Here is a 23,167-nt window from a genome sequence, read left to right on the forward strand (position 1 = left end):
TAATTAGCGGAGATACGTGCGCCTGTATAGATATGGGTGGGGTTGGCCGATGGAAACATTGGTCTCAGCTCAAAGAATATGAATCCAACGACCCCAGCACAAGCGAACAAAACAAATAACCCTGCCTTCATACACATTCTAGGAAACTGAAGGCGGACGCATCAGCAGAAAACGCAGGAAGAAATAAAGACTATCCAAGATGAATGTGTTACGCGATATTAGGTGCAGTTTTCTTTTTTGTGTAATTCTAATATGTAGCCTCGGGAGAACTCAGGCCCAAGGACCAAGAGAGAGTTATATGGGAACACCTTTTTGTACATGTCATACATCTATGCCAAGAAAGCCAATGTTGCCAGCTGTTGGGTCTGTGCCCATGTCCCCACATACTCGGAAGAAGGAATCCCCCTACAATTTAGTGATAATAACGATTCCTATCTACCACCGTTCCTGAGAGCAAGGTGTAAGAAGGGACAGGGAGGGACGACCGGAAGATCCTATTGTGGAGTACAGTAACTGCACATATAGCCTTACCTTACCTGCTGAAGCGGGTAGGGTGACACTCCCGTCATTAAACGGAAACAGTGACTTTTCGGTCCAATGGGACCCCCCAGCGATAAATAAGTATACGCCCTACAACGGGACTCATTTTGTGTGCGGTAACAGGGCCTACCCCTGGTTGCCCCGGGAATGGATGGGTTCTTGTTATCTGGCTTATATCGTACCCTACATGTATCACCTGGGTTCTCTGAAGGACCTCCACCGGAGAGCCAGACGAGCCATCACGGAGATTGAAAGATTCTGTGCCATTGCGTTTCCCTGGTATGGAGCGGGTAAATTGGCAAGGGAATCCATTAACATGGCTTCCGTCCTGGAACAGGTGGCCAATGATACAGCTAAAGCCCTAGTTAAGGTTAATGCAGAGATGGTAGCCCTCCGCACAGTAGCTCTGCAAAATCGGATGGCCCTTGACTATGTGTTGGCAGAAAAAGGGGGAACATGTGCCCTCATCGGGTCCGAATGTTGTACATACATCCCGGATAGCTCGAAGAAATTACCAATCTGGCAGAGCATATCCAAGAAGAGGTGAAAAAGCTTAAGCAACCACCAGCCTCCACGTTGTGGGACTGGTTCTCAGGGTGGTTAGGATCTATGGGAACGTCACTAATCCAAGGTCTGGTTACCTTTGTGGTGGTGGTAATAATGCTGTATTGCCTATGTATGTCACTTAAATGTTGTATAAGCAAAGCACTGTCATCTTTACTATCGAGCAGACCTGTAACCCAACCGCCCTCAAATTACAAGAACCTAGCGGTGTCTCAGAAGGTAGTGTGCACAAGCCCAAAACACCTATATGATGAGGTTTTACAAGCAGCAGAATGAGGGGTGACAGGAGATGGGAACCTGGACCCCAGAGTGGAGACCCCGGGGTTCAGGAACCGGCACATCACATCACCAATTTCTGCATGAAGACCGGGTATACGTTGGCCTAGAATTATGTACATGAAAAATTTCGGCCAAATGAGGGATTGAAGGGTTAATAGCGAAATTGCTGTGCTTTAGAAAATGTACTATATGACAGAATGAGATAAGCAATTGCGAAAAGGTCACAAGACGCTGACCAAGAAAGAAACCAATCACACAGACGCTGGCCGAAGATAAAGAAGTAAGCCGGCCAAAGACGAAAAAAACTCGTTGTGTAGACACTTTTTGCAATGTCAGATGCAGAAGCAGTGACATGTGACCTTTGCAGTTTGCGACTTTAAATACTCATTTTTTGTAAACCCAAATTGAGTTGTTGCCTGGTTGAGGGACCTACATACAACTCCCCTGGTACCTTGTATTAATAAACTGTGTGTGTTTTCAACTCTCTAACGTAGTCTCGGAGTAGATTTATTTCTACCTCGGGGTTTTCCCCCAACATAAACATTTCGTAAACATGTACAAGTGATTTTGTTTATCCGGGATCTGGTGAGCTATCGTTTTAAGTCGGCGACTGTGTAGTGCTTGCAGCTTGATTTTATGGGGCTACTGAGCTGTGCAGCCCATCCAACGAGCCAAGATATGTTGCCTTGCCCAAGATAATTTACCTCAGGATACCCAAGCTCTTGATAAGATTAGCTTAACTGCTAAATGTGAAAGTAAGTGGCCTCTATGGGACTCACAGTGAAGATATATTGGCCTTAAGCAGGCGAACAAGTGTTATTTTGTCTAAGTGCAGTCTGTATTGCTGTGTGAGCTTTCAAATTAGCCATACGTGTACACATACTAGAAGAGCCCTTTCAGGGTAGGCATTCAGTTTAGGCAGCAGTGTTGTTCTTAATGCATTGTTATTAAGCAGAAAATCTGTCAATGTCCTTGACTCATTAAAATGCTAAGGACCTTTTGGCTGTTCACAAGCATGCATTAACAGTATGAACTATAACCATTAGCGGTTCAACTGACTGATGCAACCTTCGACTCACATCGATTTGTCAAAATTTCCGACGACTCCAGGGGATTCACCAGGTGTCGGGTAGCGGAAACACGGGTTGTTTGCATTACAGATAATGCCTTGTATCCATGGCAGAGTCCCGGCAGAAGGCATTGCCTTGTTTGGGAAGTGGCCTGAATAGGAGGAGGGAAAAAGAAGAAATTGTGGTCATGTGGTTACTTGGTGCAGATGCTGTTTCTACTTATTAACAGGGTGAGCTTCCTTTAACCTGTATTGCATCCCAAGTCAAGTCAGTGCACTGCACGCCTCGCGAGCATCCAGGATCATGTGGTACGTGTAGCATGCTTGAGAAGAATAGGTAACTTTGGACCTGTGATTCCCAAAGCTCTCCACCACTGAGGTTTTTCTGCGTGTCATATCTGGATCTGTTGTAGAATAGTTGATAGAAATTGATTGCTATGATTAGCCAACAATTCCATGATCGTCTTATCATTCAACAACCAGGTTGGTAGAAGGCGAAATAGATGGACCTTGATCCTTTTTCGTCTAGCAATTCCTATGTTCCTATTCGAGGACAATTTAAAAGCAGTGAAAACACTCGGCTCACTTGCCTGGTCTTCAGGTCTACTGGAGAGGACCAGCCAACTCACAACTGACTGATGCTCTTGAAATCATTCCCACAGTCCCAGTATCTGCATCTGTCCTGCTACTTTTACAGATTGGCAGAAAGTTAACTTAGAATCATTGAATGATACAGCACAGAAGGAGGCCGTTTGCTCCATCATGCCTGTGCCGGCTCTTTGAAAGAGCTATCCAATTAGTCCCATTCCCTATAGCCCTGCAAATTTTTCGGCTTAAAATATTTATCCAATTGCCTTTTGAAAGTTACTATCGCATCTGCTTCCACCGTCCTTTCAGGCAGTGCATTCCAGATCGTAACAACTCGCTGTATAAAATTAATTCTCCTCACCTCGCCTCTGGTTCTTTTGCCAGTGACACTAAAAACTTTTGCTGATACTTCATCTCACTGAGGGCATTGTTTGCTCATGTTGTTCAACAAGAGTGCAACCCAAAGCAATTAGATAGGTAGTTGAAGGTAAGATGGAGAAAGGTATATAGGAACAGAGTAGATACGAGATTAGGATTACTAGAATAAACGCCAACACAGACTGGCTGGGCTGAACAGCCTGTTCCCATGTTGTAATTTTAATCTACGTAATTCTATGTCATTATTGACCAGTTTCAATCTAAACTCGCTCTCTCCCAATTAGTACCAAACTGACCACTTCAAACCACGCAAGAAATGTGGGGAGATGACACAAAATGAGTTTGAAAGAGAGGTTGAGGCAGACAAGGAGAGGAAGCGAGAAGTCCAAAATAAACAAACAAAATCAAAAGCGAGAAAGACATTAAAAAAAATAGCAGGAAATAAAAAAGAGAAAATAATGAAATGGCTGACAGGATAGCATCTTATTTCCCAGCCATAACCCTCCTTGTTATAAGGCGGATGGTTAACTTTGATTTAGGGTCCAATAAAGGAACTTACAAAGTATTGTGGCATATCTGGGTCCCTGCTAATATCTGGACCAACCACTTAGCATCCCATTTGGATCATTAGCTTTTCACCTTTGGGCTACATGTCCAATTTTCTAATTCAGAGTTCTTTGGCTGTGTGTACTAGCCTGTGAGAGTGGGTGGGCAGGCAGCAGTTATCATAATAGCTGTTTTATCCATTATTAGCTCAGAGTGCACAGAAATAGCTGGTTGGCCAAGCTGAGCTGATGAAGAAGCAGCAGAAACAGATAAATCTGACGCTGGAAATAAACAGCTCCCTTGAAGGGCTGGCATTTGCTGATGGAAAGCAAGGAGATAGATAGTTGTGTCTTAGCAGTTATCCACGTCAACGCTTGAACCCGGGCCATATTCAAGTTAGGGTGTGCCTCTCAATATAATAATAACGGTAACATTAGTGAAATTGGGCTATCTACACACAGAAGCTTCTGATTGAAGTTCACACAATTTTAAATTCCAAAAAGAGCAGCCTTGTACTCTGTCACTGCTGGACTGCTGCCAGCAGGTTATCGTTCTCAGTTATACTTGGGCATGAAGACAAAAATTCTTGGTGATGCAATTCCTTTCAATTAATGAGACTCAGCTCTGCATGCTAACCTTTAACATGGCTACACACGTGTCAGGAAGGCATATCATTTAAATCACTTTGGCCACGTTATTAAACTTCGTGTAGCTTTTAGTTAACTCTCAAAAAATGGATTAACAAAATATTTGATTGAAGAGCACTGTAGATTAAAAATGTTAATGTTGCTATGGTGCTGTGTAGGCTCCCCCTCTCTACAACCATTTTCTGATAACTGATAGTTAAACCTGAGCTCAGTTGTCAGTCATTGCTTCTCTAATCAGTACCACTTCAGATTGCTTGGATAAAGGTCAGACCTAGACCCCTCTCGTACCACATGCCCTACAGAAAGCGGAGTGCTGAGAACATTGTACAAGATCAGCATCATTGTGTTGCTGACTGTATCTGCCACAATACAAAGAAATAGCAGGCAGAACTGCTAACCTGGTAAGACAATCATTAACCTGCTACTGTTCTATGCAAGACCCATGCACGTACCATGTGGTTCCTGCAACATAGGGCTTGTGTAGCTAGCTGCCACTCAGAAACTAAACCCGTAGAACTTAGAAAGAAAAGAAAGACTTGCATTTATACAACGCCTTTCACAACCTCAGGATGTTCCAAAGTGTTTTACAACCAATAAAGCACTTTTTGAAGTGTCGCAATGTAGGAAACGTGGCAGCCAATTTGCACGCAGCAAGGTCCCACAAACAGCAATGTGATAATGACCAGATGACAAAATCTATTCAATTTGAGTTAAGAAATAATAGAGGTGCCGTCACAATACTAGTTGTATTCTATAGGCCACCAACTAATGGGAAGGATATAGAGGAGCAAATTTGCAGGGAAATTACAGAGGTACAAGAACTATGGAGTAGTGATAATGGGGGACAGCAATTATCCTAATATAGACTGGGAGAGTAAGAGTGTAAAGGGCAGAGAAGGGGAAGCATTTCTGAAGTGTGTTCAGGAGAACTTTCTTGATCAGTACGTTTCTAGCCCAATGAGAAAGGAGGCATTGCTGGATCTGGTTCTGGGGAATGAGGAGGGTCAAGTGAGGTAAGTGTCAGCAGGGGAACATTTAGGGAACAGTGATCATAAGGTTTAGATTAGCTATGGAAAAAGACAGGGAGCAATCTAGAGTAAAAATACTTAATTGGAGGAGGGCCAATTTCAGTGGGTTGAGAATGGATCTGGCCCGAGTAAATTGTAATCAAAGATTAGCAGGCAAAAGTGTAATCAAACAACGGGCTGCCTTTAAAGAGGAGATGGCTCGGGTACATCGTACACCACCCCGACCTGTGAGAGAACATCACCGCGGGTCAGGGGATAAAGAGCTGGAGCATTCCACTGCAGCTCCCAGCGCGAGCTGACATAAATGTGCGACGGCTTCGAGGTGGGTGACTGGGTGACGTCATCAGGGCCCAGGCTGCCATTTGGAGCATGGGCAGGAGCATCGGCAGGGCCCTGGTACAGCAGAGGAGTGGGAATGTCGTGGCTGAGATTTGGTGGGTGGTCGTGGCGGAGGTGCGGCGAGTGTTTTTGTGGCGGATGAGCGGCGAGGGATCGTGGTGGAGGTGTGGTGAATGAGGGTACGGGGACCAGAAGAGCCGAGGGTCCAGGGGCAGCATGGGCCTGCCCACGCTGCGATATGTTTGCACACTAGGTCCGTGCAGCAGAGCAGGTCTCCAGTCGTCATGGTGAACGCTTGCCACTGGATAAAGGCCTAGCTTTGTCAAGCCCGTGTGGTGGCTGGTGTGCAAAGATCATCACATGTTAAAAAAAATCCACGCACAGGCATCTTCCACCCCCTCAATTGGAGTTCAGGACTGGAACATCAGGTCCTTCATTGAAACGTCTATGAACTCATGTGGAAGTTAGTCACCCTTGCTCGAGGGATCGCCTATGATGATGATGAATGACCAGATAATCTGTTCATAGTGATGTTGGTTGAAAGATAAATATTGGTCAGGACATCAGGAAGAACTCCCCTGCTCTTCTTTGAAATAGTACCGAGGGATCTTTTATATCCACCTGAAAAGTTTACGATTTCATCCGAAAGACGGCACCTCCAATGGAGTGTCAGCTTAGATTTTATGCTCGGGTCTATGCAGTGGGACAAGAACTCACAACCTTCGGACTCAGCGATGGGAGTGCTACCAACTGAGCCATGGCTGACTAAGTCTGACTCCTTGGAAGTTTCGGTACAAATAGTAGGGGTGAAACTGGACTTGGGTGGGGTCGCAAAACATGCAGAGGTGCACTTGTCGCCCTTTACATCACACGTCTGATATTCAGCTGTATTGAAGTCAATGGAGCCGATTATGGGGCGGGGCGTACAATGGGCAGCCGATGCAATAGCGCCTGCTCTGTAAACCCGTTCAAGTCCAATCTCACCGCAGTGCCGGCCTGGGGGTTCCCCAACACAATGAACTCTTAATATTGGATAGGTCACTGGGGTAGGGAGACAAGCAAACACACTGGCCCACAATTGCACAAAGTTTCAGTCAAGTGTGGTCTGGCTGTCAAATTCACATATGTCGGGCTGCACACGAGCCCGTAAATCAAGAGCCAATGATTCTAGTATGGGCCTGAGCATAAAAGCAGCCCAAGATTTTTTTTTAAATTAAATCGGATCGAGATGGCCCAATGACACCATGGTGGCGTAATGCCACAGGAGGTGACAAACATGGAACTCTCGAGTCCCCAACACAATGAATTCCTAATCTTGGCTAGGTCAGGGAAAAAGGTGTTGAAACGAGGTCACCTGCGTTCCAAAACTCTGGCCCACAATAAAACGCTGTTTTAGCAAGGTGACTAATCTATGGCCTTGTGGGGGCGCCGGGGGGGGGAACTAGATTTAATGGTATAGCCGTTTCTGCGTCTACCGCTGGGAAGTTCTTACACGGATGACATCATCCCCAAAATAAACTTGCCAGATTCTCTATGATCTGAAGACCCGTTCCTCCCTCTCCCGACTGGGTCCTCTCGCCCGTCAGCCTTGGTCAATCCAGAAACTTTTCTTGAGTGCTGCTAGATGCTGAGACCCAGGAGCTGGTGACATGACTACTGCCCTAAGCAGATTTAAAGATGCTTTTATAGGCGGGGGGCGGGTGGGGGGGTGACACAAAAAATAACACTTTAAAAAAAGATAGAAAATAGATCCACCTTGTAGCCCTGGCCTCATTCCCCAGTTGCATACATTCTCCTCGGGAGATTTATTAATAATCTGTTCTATATATTGCTGGTGGTAAGATGATGCTGAAATCGCAACCATCTGCCTCATGTAAAATTATCATGGTGGGGCTGGGGTGGGGGAGGGGCAATGACAGAAACATGCAACTCATTTCTAGAGCAGGACAGCCATATTTACATGGGCCTAGAAATTTGTCTCGGGCAGTGAAGCAAGACAAGCGGTATCGGATCGGATCGGCCGGCCGTTATATGTGACAATTGATATTCAGTTCCACTGCTGCCAATGGACTGGAGTATCAGGCGCTGCGTATAATGGACGGCTGATCCGATACCACTCATTTTGCCCCAGCGCCCGGAGCGAATTTCTAGCCCTGGTACAAGAGTTTGGCTCCTTGTTAGTCGCCTTGCTAAACCAGAGAACTGTCAAGTCATCATCAGCCAGTAACTATAATATAAGGGGACATTTCATCAATCATGCAATGCTAGTTGAGTGCTCTGCCAAAGGAAATTGGCTCTCTGGATTCGGATGCATGAAACCACAATTACGCTTTTCTAGATGTGTGTGCCTGCATAGCCCTTTGCGGAACAATTAGGTGAGAGCATTTCGTAATCCTGAGAGATACCAAAGGCCGATAAGCAAATTGTCCATGAACCAGAGTTCATTCTGACCCGATTCAAGGTTCATGGAAACTGTGAAGGAATAGGCATACGCAGCAGATCAAACACCACAGAATGGCTGGTGCATATAGATGATTGCATTCGAGCACTGTGACTTCACAGGCTATGTCCCACATCCTCTTAGTGCAGGCACCCCTGTCTGTGTCTGCTGAGGAGGGGAGACTACAGTGGCAATCACAGCCAATGCCATTGTCATTTTGCCGTAAAGAAGCGAGCCTATATTTATAATTTAAATGGTTTATTTGTTTTCCTTACAGTTAAGTGACGGTCAAAAGGTTTTTTAAAAGTTGTTTCAAGTTAAGGGAGTAAAGTGGTTTGACCCTTGCAGCTGTTTAATCTACCCAGGTTTTAAAGACCAAAACCGTCATTTTGTAACACTTAACAAAAATCTGAAGTTTGCGATTGCAAATTACTTTTCATTTGCTATCGATGTCAGGCAATGAAACGAATTTCCCTATTGTGCACTTGGCGACATCATCATGCTTGCTGGCTGCTTAATCTGACTTCAGATTTCACTCAGGGATGGAAATAACAGAATATGAGGCAGGAACTGCACAAATAACAACCCTCATCAGATGGCATGGGAGGATTCAAGGCCATTTATCAAGGGTAAAAGATTCAATGATAGTGTAAAATGCATGACTAGGACACACGAAACGAACAAGTACAGCACAGGCTGAAAATGTTCGAGTCACCGAGGCAGTTGAAAGTGATTAGCACTTACATTCATGTTGCTCGTAAGGAGGATAGGAGAGTCGGACGGAGATCAATATGAAGAACAGAAAAAGGGGCCACGCGATCTCAATCAGCAGCTGAAACTGAAAAATACAAAGAAAATTATTGCAGTTATGGAAGAGAAGCTTTCTTTAAAGATTCACATGACGAGATGGTCCACTTTCCACTAAGATTTCATACACATCGAACTGGAGAACTGGTTGCATTATTTCCCCACCCAACGGCCATTTTTTCTCGCCAGGATTTTTCTCGCCATCTGTCCTCTTCTGAAGAGAACAGCTTATACTGGGAGATGGTTACACGGAATGTGACAGGTCGCAAGTGACCAGTCTTCACTTGAGCCCGAATTTTCGCAGGCAATTTGACGAAGAAAGCCATCACGATCGAACCCAACCTTGCTTCCAACCAATGTCTGAACATGGACACTCCCAACAAGGGTCACTGCAGAGGAGCAAGAACCTTAGGCGATTGTCACCCCCACACTTTAGCTCGGAAATGTGCCGGCCAATTTTAGTGCCTGACTCCTGCCCGAGCAGCATAGAACTCGGGGCCTTCATCGTTTGCCTTGAAGCTACACCACATAATACATCCTCTGAGCCACAGTTTCTATATTGTCTTAAATGTATGTCATTATGGTTGATGGCTATAAGTTATGATTAGGCTTTACTCGGTAATTACTAACTAGTCTCTCACAAATATCTTTCCATTGTCCCAGTTAGTTCGAGAAAATTGCAAAATTGAACAACGTTCATCCTGATAAAAAAGCTTTCACTTTTAGTATGAGTAAGGGAAGTTCAGTTAACTGATTGTGTATTAATTCCAATGTTGTGCTATATTAAATATTGGCCCGAAGTGGTAATGATGGCATAATGGTTAGCTTTCGCTGTCGCTGCGCTTCTGCCGACCACAACTTCAGGATTTAGCGCATGCGCAGATAAACGCGGAAATCCTGCAGTTACGGTCAGTCATTCCCTGCTCCGCCACAGGCTGCGCTGCGGAACTCCCCAGACCCGGCAATCAGTTGAAATCACATATAAGCAGGAAAACTTCCCCTTTTACAACGGAATAGCGCTGTTAAAAACCCCCATAAACATTAAGCCATGTTGAATGAGGTGTAACTGGATTTTTAACAACATACTAACTGTTGAACAGCCATTCTGACTCTGAAAAACTAATTTTATATTTGTGGAATGTCAATTATTACCATTAATATGATGAAGAATTACAAGTTTTTAATATAATTTTTTTTTAAGTTTGTTTATGATGTTTCAGCTTCTACTGTAATCCTATATGCATATCCCAATCTTTATTTCGCATCTTTATCTTTATCTCTTTAAAATTTATAAAAAAGTGAATTAGAATCTGTGCATTTTACTTCCTGGTTTGCTGTCTGTGAGAATTCTTAGCTTAGCATGGTTGATGACATCACTGTTGCTGGACGCTGGAGGTTCGCTTGATTTGGCGCCAGATTCAAACAAAGGTCGGGAGAGCTGAAATCCACGCCACAGAGATCACTAGAACTTTGTGGGCAGCTTTCTTTGAGGTCAGCGGTGAGCGCCGTCACCTCGTCGCTGACTGCAAAACCTGGGCCATGAATTCAGCACAGAAACCAATACACATAGGTTATGTTGAGCGGATCAGTTGACTCAGACAACTGGCCAGTTCGCTAAGTGGAATTTAGATAAATGGCATCCCACTATATTGCTGGATGTGATGGAGAAATATTATTGCGGTCCTTTGAAAGGGCTAAAGCAGATGAGAAATAACGCCACAGAAATCTGCTGGTTCCCCCTTTTAGAAAATAAAGATTTAAAAAAAGGCACGGTATGAATAGAAAAGGCTTCTAATAAAAACACAAGCCATAATTTCATCCATTTGATGTAAAAAAAAAGTAACACAGAGGCCCCATCACACCGATCCTCCTGCTCGCAATTATGTCAAGAATAAAAATCAGAGCATCCAATACAACGATCATGTGATTTGTCAACAGGCGCTGTTTTTGTCAGAAATATTTTTTTTAACAAACTGGCACAATCAAGATACAATGAAAATAAGCGCCACAAAGGTATGAACGATTATTCCACACAATGCTTGGCTGTTCCAGCTCAAGTCCTTCCCCGAGTTGAAGATCGTGTCCCTTTAAAATGATCATTTACAATTGTAAACTGCCAGGCATTGCACTCAATTTTCTACTTTGACGGTAACCTGCATCTTGTACATAGTTCTATTTACCCAAGGACTGGGAGAAATTTTGAATTCAGCAGAGGAGGACTAAGGGTTTAATTCGGAAGGGGAAACTAGAGTATGAGATTAAGCTTTCAGGGAACATTAAAACTGACTGCAAAAGCTTCTATAGATATGTGAAGAGAAAAAGATTAGTGAAGATTAATGTAGGTCCCTTGCAGTCAGAATCAGGTGAATTCATAAGGGGGACAAGGAAATGGCAAACCAATTGAACAAATACTTTGGTTCTGTCTTCACGAAGGAAGACACAAGTAACCTCCCGAAAATACTAAGGGACCGAGGGTCTAGCGAGAAGGAGGACCTGAGGGAACTGAGGGAAATCCTAATTAGTCAGGAAATGGTGTTAGGGAAATTGATGGGATTGAAGGCCGATAAATCCCCAGGGCCTGATAGTCTGCATCCCAGAGTACTTAAGGAAATGGCCCGAGAAATAGTAGATGCATTGGTGGTCATTTTCCAACATTCCATGGACTCTGGATCAGTTCCTATGGATTGGAGGGTAGCTAATGAAACCCCACTTTTTAAAAATGAAGGGAGAGAGAAAACAGATAATTATAGACTGGTTAACCTGACATCAGTAGTGGGGAAAATGCTGGAATCAATTATTAAAGATTAGCAGCGCATTTGGAAAGCAGTGACAGGATCGGTCCAAGTCAGCATGGATCTATGAAAGGGAAATCATCTAGATTTGACAAATCTTCTAGAATTTTTTGAGGACATATCTAGTAGAGTGGATAAAGGAGAACCAGTGGATGTGGTGTATTTGGACTTTCAAAAGGCTTTTGACAAGGTCCCACACAAGAGATTAGTGTGCAAAATTAAGGCACATGGTATTGGGGGTAATGTATTGACGTCGATAGAGAACTGGTTGGCAGACAGGAAGCAAAGATTGGGAATAAACGGGTCCTTTTCAGAATGGCAGGCAGTGACTAGTGGGGTACCGCAAGTGCTGGGACCCCAGCTATTTACAATATATATTAATGATATAGATGAAGGAATTGAATGTAATATCTCCAAGTTTGCAGATGACACTAAGCTGGGTGGCAGTGTGAGCTGTGAGGAGGATGCTAAGAGGCTGCAGGGTGACTTGGACAGGTTAAGTGAGTGGGCAAATGCATGGCGGATGCAGTATAATGTGGATAAGTGTGAGGTTATCCACTTTGGTGGCAAAAAAAGGAAGGCAGGTTATTATCTGAATGGTGCCAGGTTAGTAAAAGGGGAGGTGCAACGAGACCTGGGTGTCATGGTATATCAGTCATTGAAAGTAGGCATGCAGGTACAGCAGGCAGTTAAGAAAGCAAATGGCATGTTGGCCTTCATAGCGAGAGGATTTGAGTATAAGAGGTCTTGCTGCAGTTGTATAGGGCCTTGGTGAGACCACATCTTGAATATTGTGTACAGTTTTGGTCTCCTAATCTGAGGAAGGACATTCTTGCTATTGAGGGAGTGCAGCGAAGGTTCACCAGACTGATTCCTGGGATGGCAGGACTGATATATGAAGAAAGACTGGATCGACTAGGCTTATATTCACTGGAGTTTAGAAGAATGAGAGGGGATCTCATAGAAGCATATAAAATTCTGATGGGATTGGACAGATTAGATGCAGGAAGAATGTTCCCAATGTTGGGGAAGTCCAAAACCAGGAGTCACAGTCTAAGAATAAGGGGTAAGCTATATGGAACCGAGATGAGGAGAAACTTTTTCAGCCAGAGAATTGTGAACCTATAGAATTCTCTACCACAGAAAGTTGTTGAGTCCAGTTCATTGGATCTATTCAAAAGAGAGTTAGATGTGTGTGGCACTTGCGGCTAAAGGGATCAGGGGGTATGGAGCGAAGGCAGGAAAGGGGTACTGAAGTTGCATGATCAGCCATGATCATATTGAATGGTGGTATTTTCTGTTTCTATGTTTCTATTCATGTTCTATGTGATGTCGTTTCCTACATTTAGCAAATTTGATTGAGTGTTTAAATCACCTTTTCTCCCTCTCCATATAAAATGGAAACTTATCTCTAAGCTTAGCGTCACTCAACCACATTAACAGGCATCCAGTCAATAGTAATTTGTTCTCGTTACCAAAATAGCATGCTAAACAATCCAAAATTAAAATATGATATTCTATCCACTGTAAACAGTGCAGATCTCAAACCAAAGGGTCACCTGACAGCTGACTGCTCAAATCTGAGGCATTAACTCCTATAACCAAAATAGATCACCCTTAACTTTGTCATGTTCTTAATGGAATCTGAAGATAGACCTCCCATAAAAAGCAGCTCGGTTACAAGCAGTATAATTTTTTCCCCAGGTGTTGGTCCTCCTCTCACCCCCTCCCCTCCCCCCACCATTTGCAAAGCTAGCAGTAAAGGAATATTCTAGAAGAAAGATAGTACAAAGCCCTGCCTTTAAGCTTTTTTTAAAAAAATGGCTTCCACTGGTGCTTCTATCTTTGGGGCATTTCTGATGTTGGATGCTGGACATGATAACTGAGAGCTCATCGCCCGCCAGCTCCCTCCGAATGTTCCAGGAACTAATGGTGCTGAGAGCTGAACTCAACCCAAACAATGACTTGGATTTTGCGGTCAGCGGCGAATGAACGGCGCTCACCGTTCCGTACACTTACACTTGCCCACAGACTTCCTGTGGGCTTTTGCACGTCGCTAATTGGTGAGTCAAAACAGCGCATCACCCTCGACAGGGGATCTGGGACCTGTAGGAGCAGGCCAAGGATCAGACTGAAGAATCCTCACTGAGACACTGAATCTTCCCAGACCAGCGAGTGCGGGTTTGGAGGCTAGCTCACTGTCAAAATGGCTGTGATTGACAGCGAGTCGGGATCCCACTCTGAACCCGCCTCCGCGCGAGTTTCTCAACTGTCAGGTCGGCGTTCGAATAGCAGACACAACAGCAAGTGGTGGGACAGGTAATTAAATGCTAGTTTAGAGGCTTAAAAGCAGGCACTTACAATTTTACCAACCTTTTGACGGCTTTGCCATCCCTCAGGTTCCACGCCAGGTAAGTGGAGTCGGGTTCTCAGTGACTCTCTATTGCTTTGGATAGTTGACAGCTGCAGAAGTGGTATAAAAGCTACCATTTCACAGCTGTTCACTTTCCAATGTCAGAAGCTGAAGTCTTCAGGATTTGGACGAGACTTTGGAGCTGTATGCACTTTGGAAGTGTTTGCAGTGAACTCTCTATCCACTGTCACCTCCTTGAAGCAACCTCTCTCACCATTGACAGATCACTTCTGTCATCTTCACTTCAGCTGCCAACTATTCCATCAGCATCTGTGCCCTTGAGAAAATCTCACCTTGGTCCTCAGAATCCCACCACGATCAGCTCCAACACCAAAATCACTAAACACCCCAGCATCACCACCAACAACACCAAACTTCTCCGCAATCACCTGATGCTGCACAGGACACAGTACACACATTGCTGCCCGGGAGGCCAGTGATGGTCTCACCATGGCCACATTTACTCCACTTCATGCTGTACACCCTGACTGCCACATGATGCGCCAGGTTGGCACCACCCCACACTCGCTCCATAAAGCATCCCTGCAATGTCCAACCCATTCCTTTCACATCCATCACCATTGTGGGGGGGGGGGGGGGGGGGGGGGGGGGTACCCTTATGTCTCACCATTCACTACAACTCACTAAGCCACTTCCAAAAGTGCCCACAAATCTGTCCCAGAACGCACAGTCCTGAAAATAAAGATTTCAATGTTTGACAACACATTAACATTAACTATACATGAACATTGGCTAAAGGACCCAAGTGCCTGCCCTTGTGTGTTGTTAGTTGGTATGATTGGACAAGGATGAGGGTGAGTATGAGAGGTGGCTGGTGAACTGATAATGTAGATAGAGAGAGAGGGATGGGTGGAGGTGCGGTAAGTTGGTGTGAGTAAGGATGTGCAGAGGTAGAGTAGGGAAAGCAGAGTGATGGAGATGTGATGAGTGGCACAGCAGGATGAGGTTGCGTGTGGCTTTGCAGTAACGTTTCATGATCCACTGAGATCATTGAAAGGTTTGTGCCTCCACAGCCTGGTCGTCCTGACGACATTCCTGGTTGTGCCTTGACGTGCAATGTGCAACCAGGCTGCATTGATCTCCTGGGGAGGGCTCTTCCATCCATTGGAATGGAAGAGCACCTCCTTGCCTGCTGTGACTCCCTCCATATGCATCTGGAGGGAGTCATGGGAGAGCCTGGGTGCAACCATGCACCTTTGTGCAGTGCTTGTCAGTGTTTGCAGTAGCTCAATGCTGCAAAAGACTGACAGAAGAACTGCCAAAAAAAAGTTGGGCATGGTCCCTTTAAGGAAACCGACTGGTGACGCGTCATCAGATGACGTCATCAGACCCGCTTCCAGTTAATTGGCCGGGAAACCCACAGGGCGGGGTTAACAAGATTGACGGGAGAGGGCAGGCTGCACTTCAGAGTGGGTTTCCAACGCTGCACCAACGCCACCCGCATCGAACTCGCCTCTGTTGGTGAAATCCCGGCCGCAAAGTCTAAACCAGGAAGTGTAAATTAGAATAATTAATTCAATGTCAAATCATGTACTGAAAGTAAAATAAAGAAAGGGAAAGATCGGATTAAGAGACAGAAAGAAAAAGTGAAAATTTATGTTTTTTTAGATTTCCAATAATAATTAAAATCTGTGGAATGAGACTTCACAATTTTAAAAGTAAATTTTCAGTGCCAGAGAGGCTGTTTGGCAGTAATTAAGACTTACCACACCATTAAAAATTAACTTACACTTGAATGGACCACCCTAACTTTCTCAGGCGTGTTTAGTGGGTATCTAGTGAGTAAGTACATATTCATGCCCTTAATGTACCTGAGTGCCAAGTCTCTTGGTGAGATACTGTTCGAGCGAGGCTTCTAGAGGAGCAAGGCAACTCGGACAGCAACTTCCTGATTTGCACGGTTAACTGCGCATGTTTGGACGCCAGAGGTTGCTGTCTGAGTTACTCCTTGATCATGGTGAGCACTGTTAGCCTCAGCAAAATCTGTTCAAGTTTTTCATTCCATTTGGCTTGCCCCACTTTACTTTTGAAAATCTCATTTCAAAGGGAAATGGAGGCCAGAAGGCAGTGCAATGTGATAGGATTCAGACTGACAGCGTTGTACAATCTGGGCTACAGGTCATTATTAATTCTTTCCAGCATACTAAGAGATCCTTTATTCTTTTACAGCTGTCACAAATATTATGGCTATTGACTTCGATGTAAGATAAAGTGAAGGTTGATCGGTGCAGTACAGACAATGCCAAAGTTCTGACTCTGACTCTTAGAAGGGATCACCCAGAACAGTTTTGCAGACAGGATGGACAGGATTTTACACGTCATAAAATGAAGTGAGACAACTTCAAAATGAAGAGTTTAAATTCCATGAAGAACTCTTGACTTCCTGTCATTTACTTTATTTATTAGGAAAAATATAAACTTTTAAAAATACATTTAGAAAAGAAATGATGTGTCAGGGTTACAAATTAATTGCAATAATATTTAGTAAAAGCACGTTTACTTAACTTTACACAAAGGGAAATATATCCCAATGTGGGCTCTGGCACTGAGCCAGCAGCATATAATAATAATTTGAATTTGCATCAAATTCTGGATACATGCTCTCTGTGTACAAAGCTTACAGTGGCCGGGGCCCCCATTAGGGTATATGTCCCATGTGCAAACAATGTATCCCATAATACCCACTAGAGCTTTTGAAAAGTTATGAATTCCTTGTATTACATTAGTATGCCCATCAGAAGCTGTACTCCCTCAAACCACTATGAAATTATTCATTAAATGAAGACTGTATGAGAAGGATGCGTTTAGGTGATTCACTGCTTTTGTAGTAGAACATGGGAGTGGGACTAACGTAATGAAAACAATGTGCTCCTTCGAGCAGAGAAGGTTAAAGGAAGATTTAATAGAGGTGTTCAAAATCATGAAGGGTTTTGATAGAATAAATAGGGAGAAACTGTTGCCAACGGCAGGAGGGTCGGTAACCAGAGGACACAGATTTAAGATCAATGGCAAAACAACCAGGAGAGATGTGGAGATTTTTTTTTTAAAAACTCAGCGAGTTGCTATGATCCAGAATGCACTGCCTAAAAAGTTTGTGGAAGCAGAGTCAATAATAATAAAAGCCAGCACAGGCATGATAGGCCGAATAGCCTCCTTCTGTGCTGTTTTATTCTATGATTCTATAATGTGGTGAAAATGGATGTTGGTGTTTATACCATGGGGCAGGGCTAGTTATCATGTCACAGCTCACACTCCGAGACCACAGCTCAGACTGGAATGACAGTTAATTTTTCCTCACTTTAAGGCGGTAGCCAACATTTTCACGGGACAAATGCCATAGAATATGTTGGAAGAACGGAAAGCGCAGGGAACACAGGAAAGGGTGGGGAATGAGGACAGTTTGAGCTCATGAAACAGTTTCAAAACACAAAGCAGCAAAAAGAAAAATGTAATCAGATAACAAAAAGGAAACCACAATTTTCTTTTAGTTAAACATTTTGGGGAAGTAGAAAATTTGTATTGTAATTAACCTTTTGAATACTGAAAGGGCTTTTGGCTTTCATTTCATGAAAGGGCAAGATCAGCGAGTACTCCTGGTGCTGAACCTGGTTAAAAAGGAGCATGGATCGGATATAACATTAGAACTATAACATTAGATCCCGATTCACCAATCCATGCTCCCATCCAGCACGTTACATAGAATCTGCCACGTAACATCTATAAAAGGTATTAGGGCAGTAGTGGGCCATATCCGACCCGCCACGTCATTCTATCCAGTCCGCTGGATGGGACAGAAATAGAACGTGAGCCGGAGCACGCGCTCACATTCATCTATCCACTTTCACTTCTCATGGGTCAGAGACAGACTCCAACTGCAGCCAAGGGAAAAGCATAGTAATATTTCATTCAAATTAATAATTTGCAAAAGCGATTCTCCCCGGCCCGATCTTAAAAGGATTGGTTCCGTAATTCTGGGCCCTAATGGTGGAAGTCCGTACCCAGAATGCACTGTGTCCTCGAATATGCCCTATCCATTTTAGAGTGGAGTCATGGCTGCTCATCTCCTCAAATCTTTTACCAAAGAAAGTAACTGGTATTGCATCTTTCCTCTCCTGGTATCCAGAGTACGAAGGCAGGGGAGGTTTCATCTGGTACCAATTGGTATGGCCTTAGTAATTTTTGCAGAGGGCATAAGGATGACTGAGGTGGGGAATTGATGCTGACACAAGCTCTAAAGAGGATGCAGTTCTATTTAATAGCAATGATCTACAGAATCCAGAAGATACCATAACATTTTCAACTTTTATCTTTGACTAATTTCTAAGCAGTATCGAATACATGTGTATGTAAGATAGCATCTGACTACTATCTGAATTTATGTTTATGCAATGTTTATGTTTATGCAATGTTCCCTCTAATTTTTATTCACGCACGGTCCCTTTAAATTTGCTGCATGGCCGGCCACTACGCAGCCGCGCATGCGCAGTATCTCCTCCAGCGGCAAGAGCTGGGGATCGGGCTACCCGGGACTGCGCTATTGGTGGGCACCAACCTTGTTAAGTGGCCCTCCACCCCAAATAATTACCTATCCCTGTATTAGGGTACTAATATATCTGGTCGCTACATGTGGTATTATTGCAAATGCATTTCACAATCTCTTCTATTCACTTTCTTTTGGGACACTTTTACAATTTTGCTGGAACTACAGAAGAGGAAACAAAGGAATTCTCATTCCAATGTTAGCAAGTCTGCAATGATGGATATTTTGAATACAACTAAGAGGAGTTTATGTTGAACACATTGAATATTTGTAACTTCAGTAGTCACGGATAAATTAATCTGTGATTATAGAGGCTGGATGGTGCAATGGGTCAGATCACTGCTCTTTTAGTATCCTGAACCTCAGTTTGAATCCAACATAGACAGATAGATATACATGTCCTTTTTGCCCCAGCTAACATGATCCTAACCAGAATAATTTTGGACAATCTTAGCACAGTTCTTAACAAGTGCAAATTAGTAACACAAAATCTATAGTGTATTAAAAATGTTGAGTGACCGCAATTTTCCAAAGGTGGCGCTTTTGGGCCGCACTACGTGACCCAATCAATACAGTCGGGTTCCTCTAACATTATGTCACAGTTCCACTATACCCCTTCTCCAATACTGCAGCTACAAGAAGTAGGCATTGGGTGCCTTTGGTGGATCTGTAGCTGAAACATTACTACTCATAATTCCCACGTACTCTTATGTTCCAAGCTGTAATGTGATGTTCAAAAAGACTGCAAGACAGCCTCGACACACCAGAATCAATTGCCAACTCAGTAACACTTTGCTCCCGCGTCCCTTTTAATGTTCCCAACGTGTAAACAATACAGACCTCTTCAACTTTAATTCTTGCCTGTTTAAATATTTTTTAATATGAGGCTCTGCTGATCTTGGTTCTCCATGAAATTTAGCAATGGAGTTCTATTCGCAGTTGTACGGCCTAGTAATCAGCTGTCCAGAAGGCTGAAGGATCAGAAGGGCCCGTGAGCAGTCCCTTGCCTGCCCATATCTCCAAAGAGCAGCCTCGGGAAACCAATGAACATTGCTGATTCTCCCAACACCCCGCACTCCCCCCATTGAGAAAATGAAAGCAGCTCGTGAAAATTGAACCAATCCTTCCTCTCCATTGACTGAAATGAAGAGCGAGAAAGTCAGATTGCCACATAAAGTTATATAGCTGACCCAGCCCTGTTGGAAAACTTGCTTGTGATAACAACACCCCGCTCTGCCACCAGAACAGAACCTCCTTGACTTGATGGATGATGCATAAGCCCAGTGCACAGTAACCCATCCGACCACCCCAACTTCCCCCCTGTATAAAACCGGGTCACGAGCAAAGGAAAGTGGAACTCATCATACATAAACTTGCAGCCTCACTCCCCACAAGAGCAGAAATCTGCAGAGAAAATATTCATCCATCCTAAATCCCCGCCTGTTGAAAATAAAAGTGGAACTTAAACAAAGAAAAACCTAACCGCCCCCTCCACCCCACCTGCCCACCCACCAAGCCAAGATCCAGTTCTCGGGTGGAGGAAACACCTCCTCTCAAATGAGAAAATATCAGGGGTCTGGTGGAAAAGAGGACCTCTTTGGAGATTGAAATGTGGGCTTGGTGGAGAGAAAAGGAATTAATCCCCCTCTAATCCCCCCCATTCAGCTAGTCCCCCTGCCTTGGCTCCCCCCATCCCAATCCCCCTTGGTCTCATCCCTCTTAGCAACCCCTGGGTTCAATTATCCTCTACCACCATCTAAGCCTCCTTGGCCCCATTACTGCACTTGGTCTTTCATGGTCCATTCTTTCCAGTGGGTTGTTACATTCATATTAATGAAAACCTTAAAATAAAAGCACTTACTGTTTGTCTCCTTCTATATGTGAAATTCTTCCACAGTAGCAGTCCCAGCTGTGCCCAGAAACTAGCCATATTTTCAGAGCAGCTCCACCTGGTACAGCAGCAAGGCTGCGGTTGGTGTCAACTGAAAGAGCAAGAGAAGAACATTGGCTCATACCCAAGTGCGACTATCTCCCCACTTTTGCAAGTCCAGCAATATTCCTTCAGCACCAGTTGCAATAAATGAGTCATAACCCACAACATCTTCAACAATAACGTGCACAGAGTGCAAGGGCAGGCTGAGTAATCAGTCACCCCTTGTTAGTTTTGCACTCAGGTTACTGGACAATGAGATCCTGATGTCTGTGCTGCTATGTACTTTGCTTCATTAGATCTTTATGCAGTGGTCAATGCAAAAACAAATTGGCGTTGGTTGCTCATTTGAAAAACAACAACATTATAATTGGCACTCTTGGAAGGCCAAATGCCTTATTTGAGAGACTTTGCCATTTGTGTTGCACTGGAATAGGGTTAATTTTGTAACAATCCTTTCTATAGATCTTTACCCTTGCATTTATATTGCACCTTTCTCAGTAATCTGCAGTCAACAATTTACTTTTTTTTGGAAGTGTAGTCACTTATGTAGGCAAACACAGCAGCCAATTCATGCACAGCAAGGTTCCACAAACAGCAATGAGATAAGTGAGCAGTTAAAATTGTTATAATACTTATATCATCTAGGTAGTAGGCAATAGGGCATATCCAGAGGCCTTCCCACCAGTTTCGAGAGGGGGGAACAAAACATCTTTCCAGCATTCCACACTGAACTATCCAATGTAACAAAACATTGCACTGGCAGGAAACTAAGACTTCTTGTCATGTAGAACCACCTCAATCACAATAGAATTACTGCAATGAACTGGAAATGAGACCCCACCCGACTCTATAAAAGCACCGACAAAATCTCCACCAACATTCTGATCAGAAGATTGGATGGTGAACACCAACAACAACTTGCATTTATATAGTGCCTTTAACATGGAAAAGCGTCTCAAGACACTTCAAAGGCACGTTATCAAACAAAATTTAACACCGAGCCACCCAAGGAGATATTAGGACAGGTGACCAAGAACTTGATTAAAGAGGTAGGCTAAGGAGCACCTTAAAGGAGGAGAGAAAGGTAGATGGTGGAGAGGTTTAGGTCACCAATGGTAGTGCGATCAAAATCAGGGATGCACAAGACACCAGAATTGGAGGCTGCTTACTGTGGCCTAAATCAGTGCTGCTCTCATTTATCCAGTTTACACATTGTCTACTATAAGCTGACAAAATCAGGTCCAGTCACTCATAACCAATGCACCTTTAATCACCAATAAATTGATGCTTGTACAGTCAAGCTCCATTAAACACATGGCAAAGAAATCAGTGAATAATCAAAAGTTCCCAAATTTTGGCCTTACTTATATGGTGCAGTAATACTTTAGGCAAAAAAAATGACAATCACAATATAAACTGAAATTAATATTTCTTGATGAGGTTGACTTATGTCAGATAGGAAAACATTGGCGTCACTTAACAGTGCAATGAGAAAATGTCTTTGCACAGTGAAAATAGTCTGATTGGAGTGCAGATAATGGAGGTTCCACTGTGTTAATTCACAAAGCGCAATGACTATCCAGACAAAGGAGAGGTGCATTGCGCTTTTAGTTAAATATCCTAGAAATAGAATCACAGAAATTTACAGCACAGTAAGAGGCCATTTCAGCCCAACGTGTCCGCGCCGGCCAACAAAGAGCTATCCAGCCTAATCCCACTTTCCAGCTCTTGGTTCGTACCCCTGTAGGTTACGACACTTTAAGTGCACATCAAAGTACTTTTTAAATGTGGTGAAGTTTTCTGCCTCTACCACCCTTTCAGGCAGTGAGTTCCAGACCCCCAACACCCTCTGGGTGAAAAAAGATGCCCCTCAAATCTCATCTAAACCTCCTACCAATGACTTTAAATATGAATCAACTGCTCTTGGTCAGCTCAGGGCAATTTTAACTGCCCATCCGCCAAGTTTCTGCTAAAGGCGCCCCCCCCCCCCCCCCCATAGGAAGGTTTCTGTGGATTGTTTTTAAGCTTTGTGGTAGATCTGCCTTGCATTTCTCTAGATTAATCCTCAGCAGTGAAGCTAATCATTTTCTCTGTAGCCAGATACAAGAAGTGCTGCCTTGACAGTTGCTCAACTTTAATGTCTGTGCAGAGTATGCTTATCTCAGCTGGAACCATGGTGGGGCACTACAAATGGTCACAATGAACCTGGCTAGAGAGTGTGGGGGAAAATATAAGTCAAGGTC

The 23,167-nt window shown here is 43.9% G+C and overlaps 1 protein-coding gene across 1 annotated transcript in view; it reads right to left on the minus strand.

Annotated features, from left to right (window-relative positions):
• Positions 1–23,167, minus strand: part of LOC139269350 (phospholipid-transporting ATPase ABCA1-like) — a 179,335-nt gene that overhangs the window by 132,695 nt on the left and 23,473 nt on the right. Inside the window, exons 2-4 of the mRNA XM_070888368.1 lie at positions 20,853–20,973; positions 9,163–9,256; positions 2,463–2,604 (exon numbers count right to left, since the gene is read on the minus strand). Coding sequence (XP_070744469.1) covers positions 2,463–2,604; positions 9,163–9,256; positions 20,853–20,921 — 305 coding nt within the window. The 5' untranslated portion in view covers positions 20,922–20,973. The remainder of the gene's footprint in view (positions 1–2,462; positions 2,605–9,162; positions 9,257–20,852; positions 20,974–23,167) is intronic.

This window comes from Pristiophorus japonicus, chromosome 1 (genome assembly GCF_044704955.1).
Source record: "Pristiophorus japonicus isolate sPriJap1 chromosome 1, sPriJap1.hap1, whole genome shotgun sequence".
Lineage (NCBI taxonomy): Eukaryota > Metazoa > Chordata > Chondrichthyes > Pristiophoridae > Pristiophorus > Pristiophorus japonicus.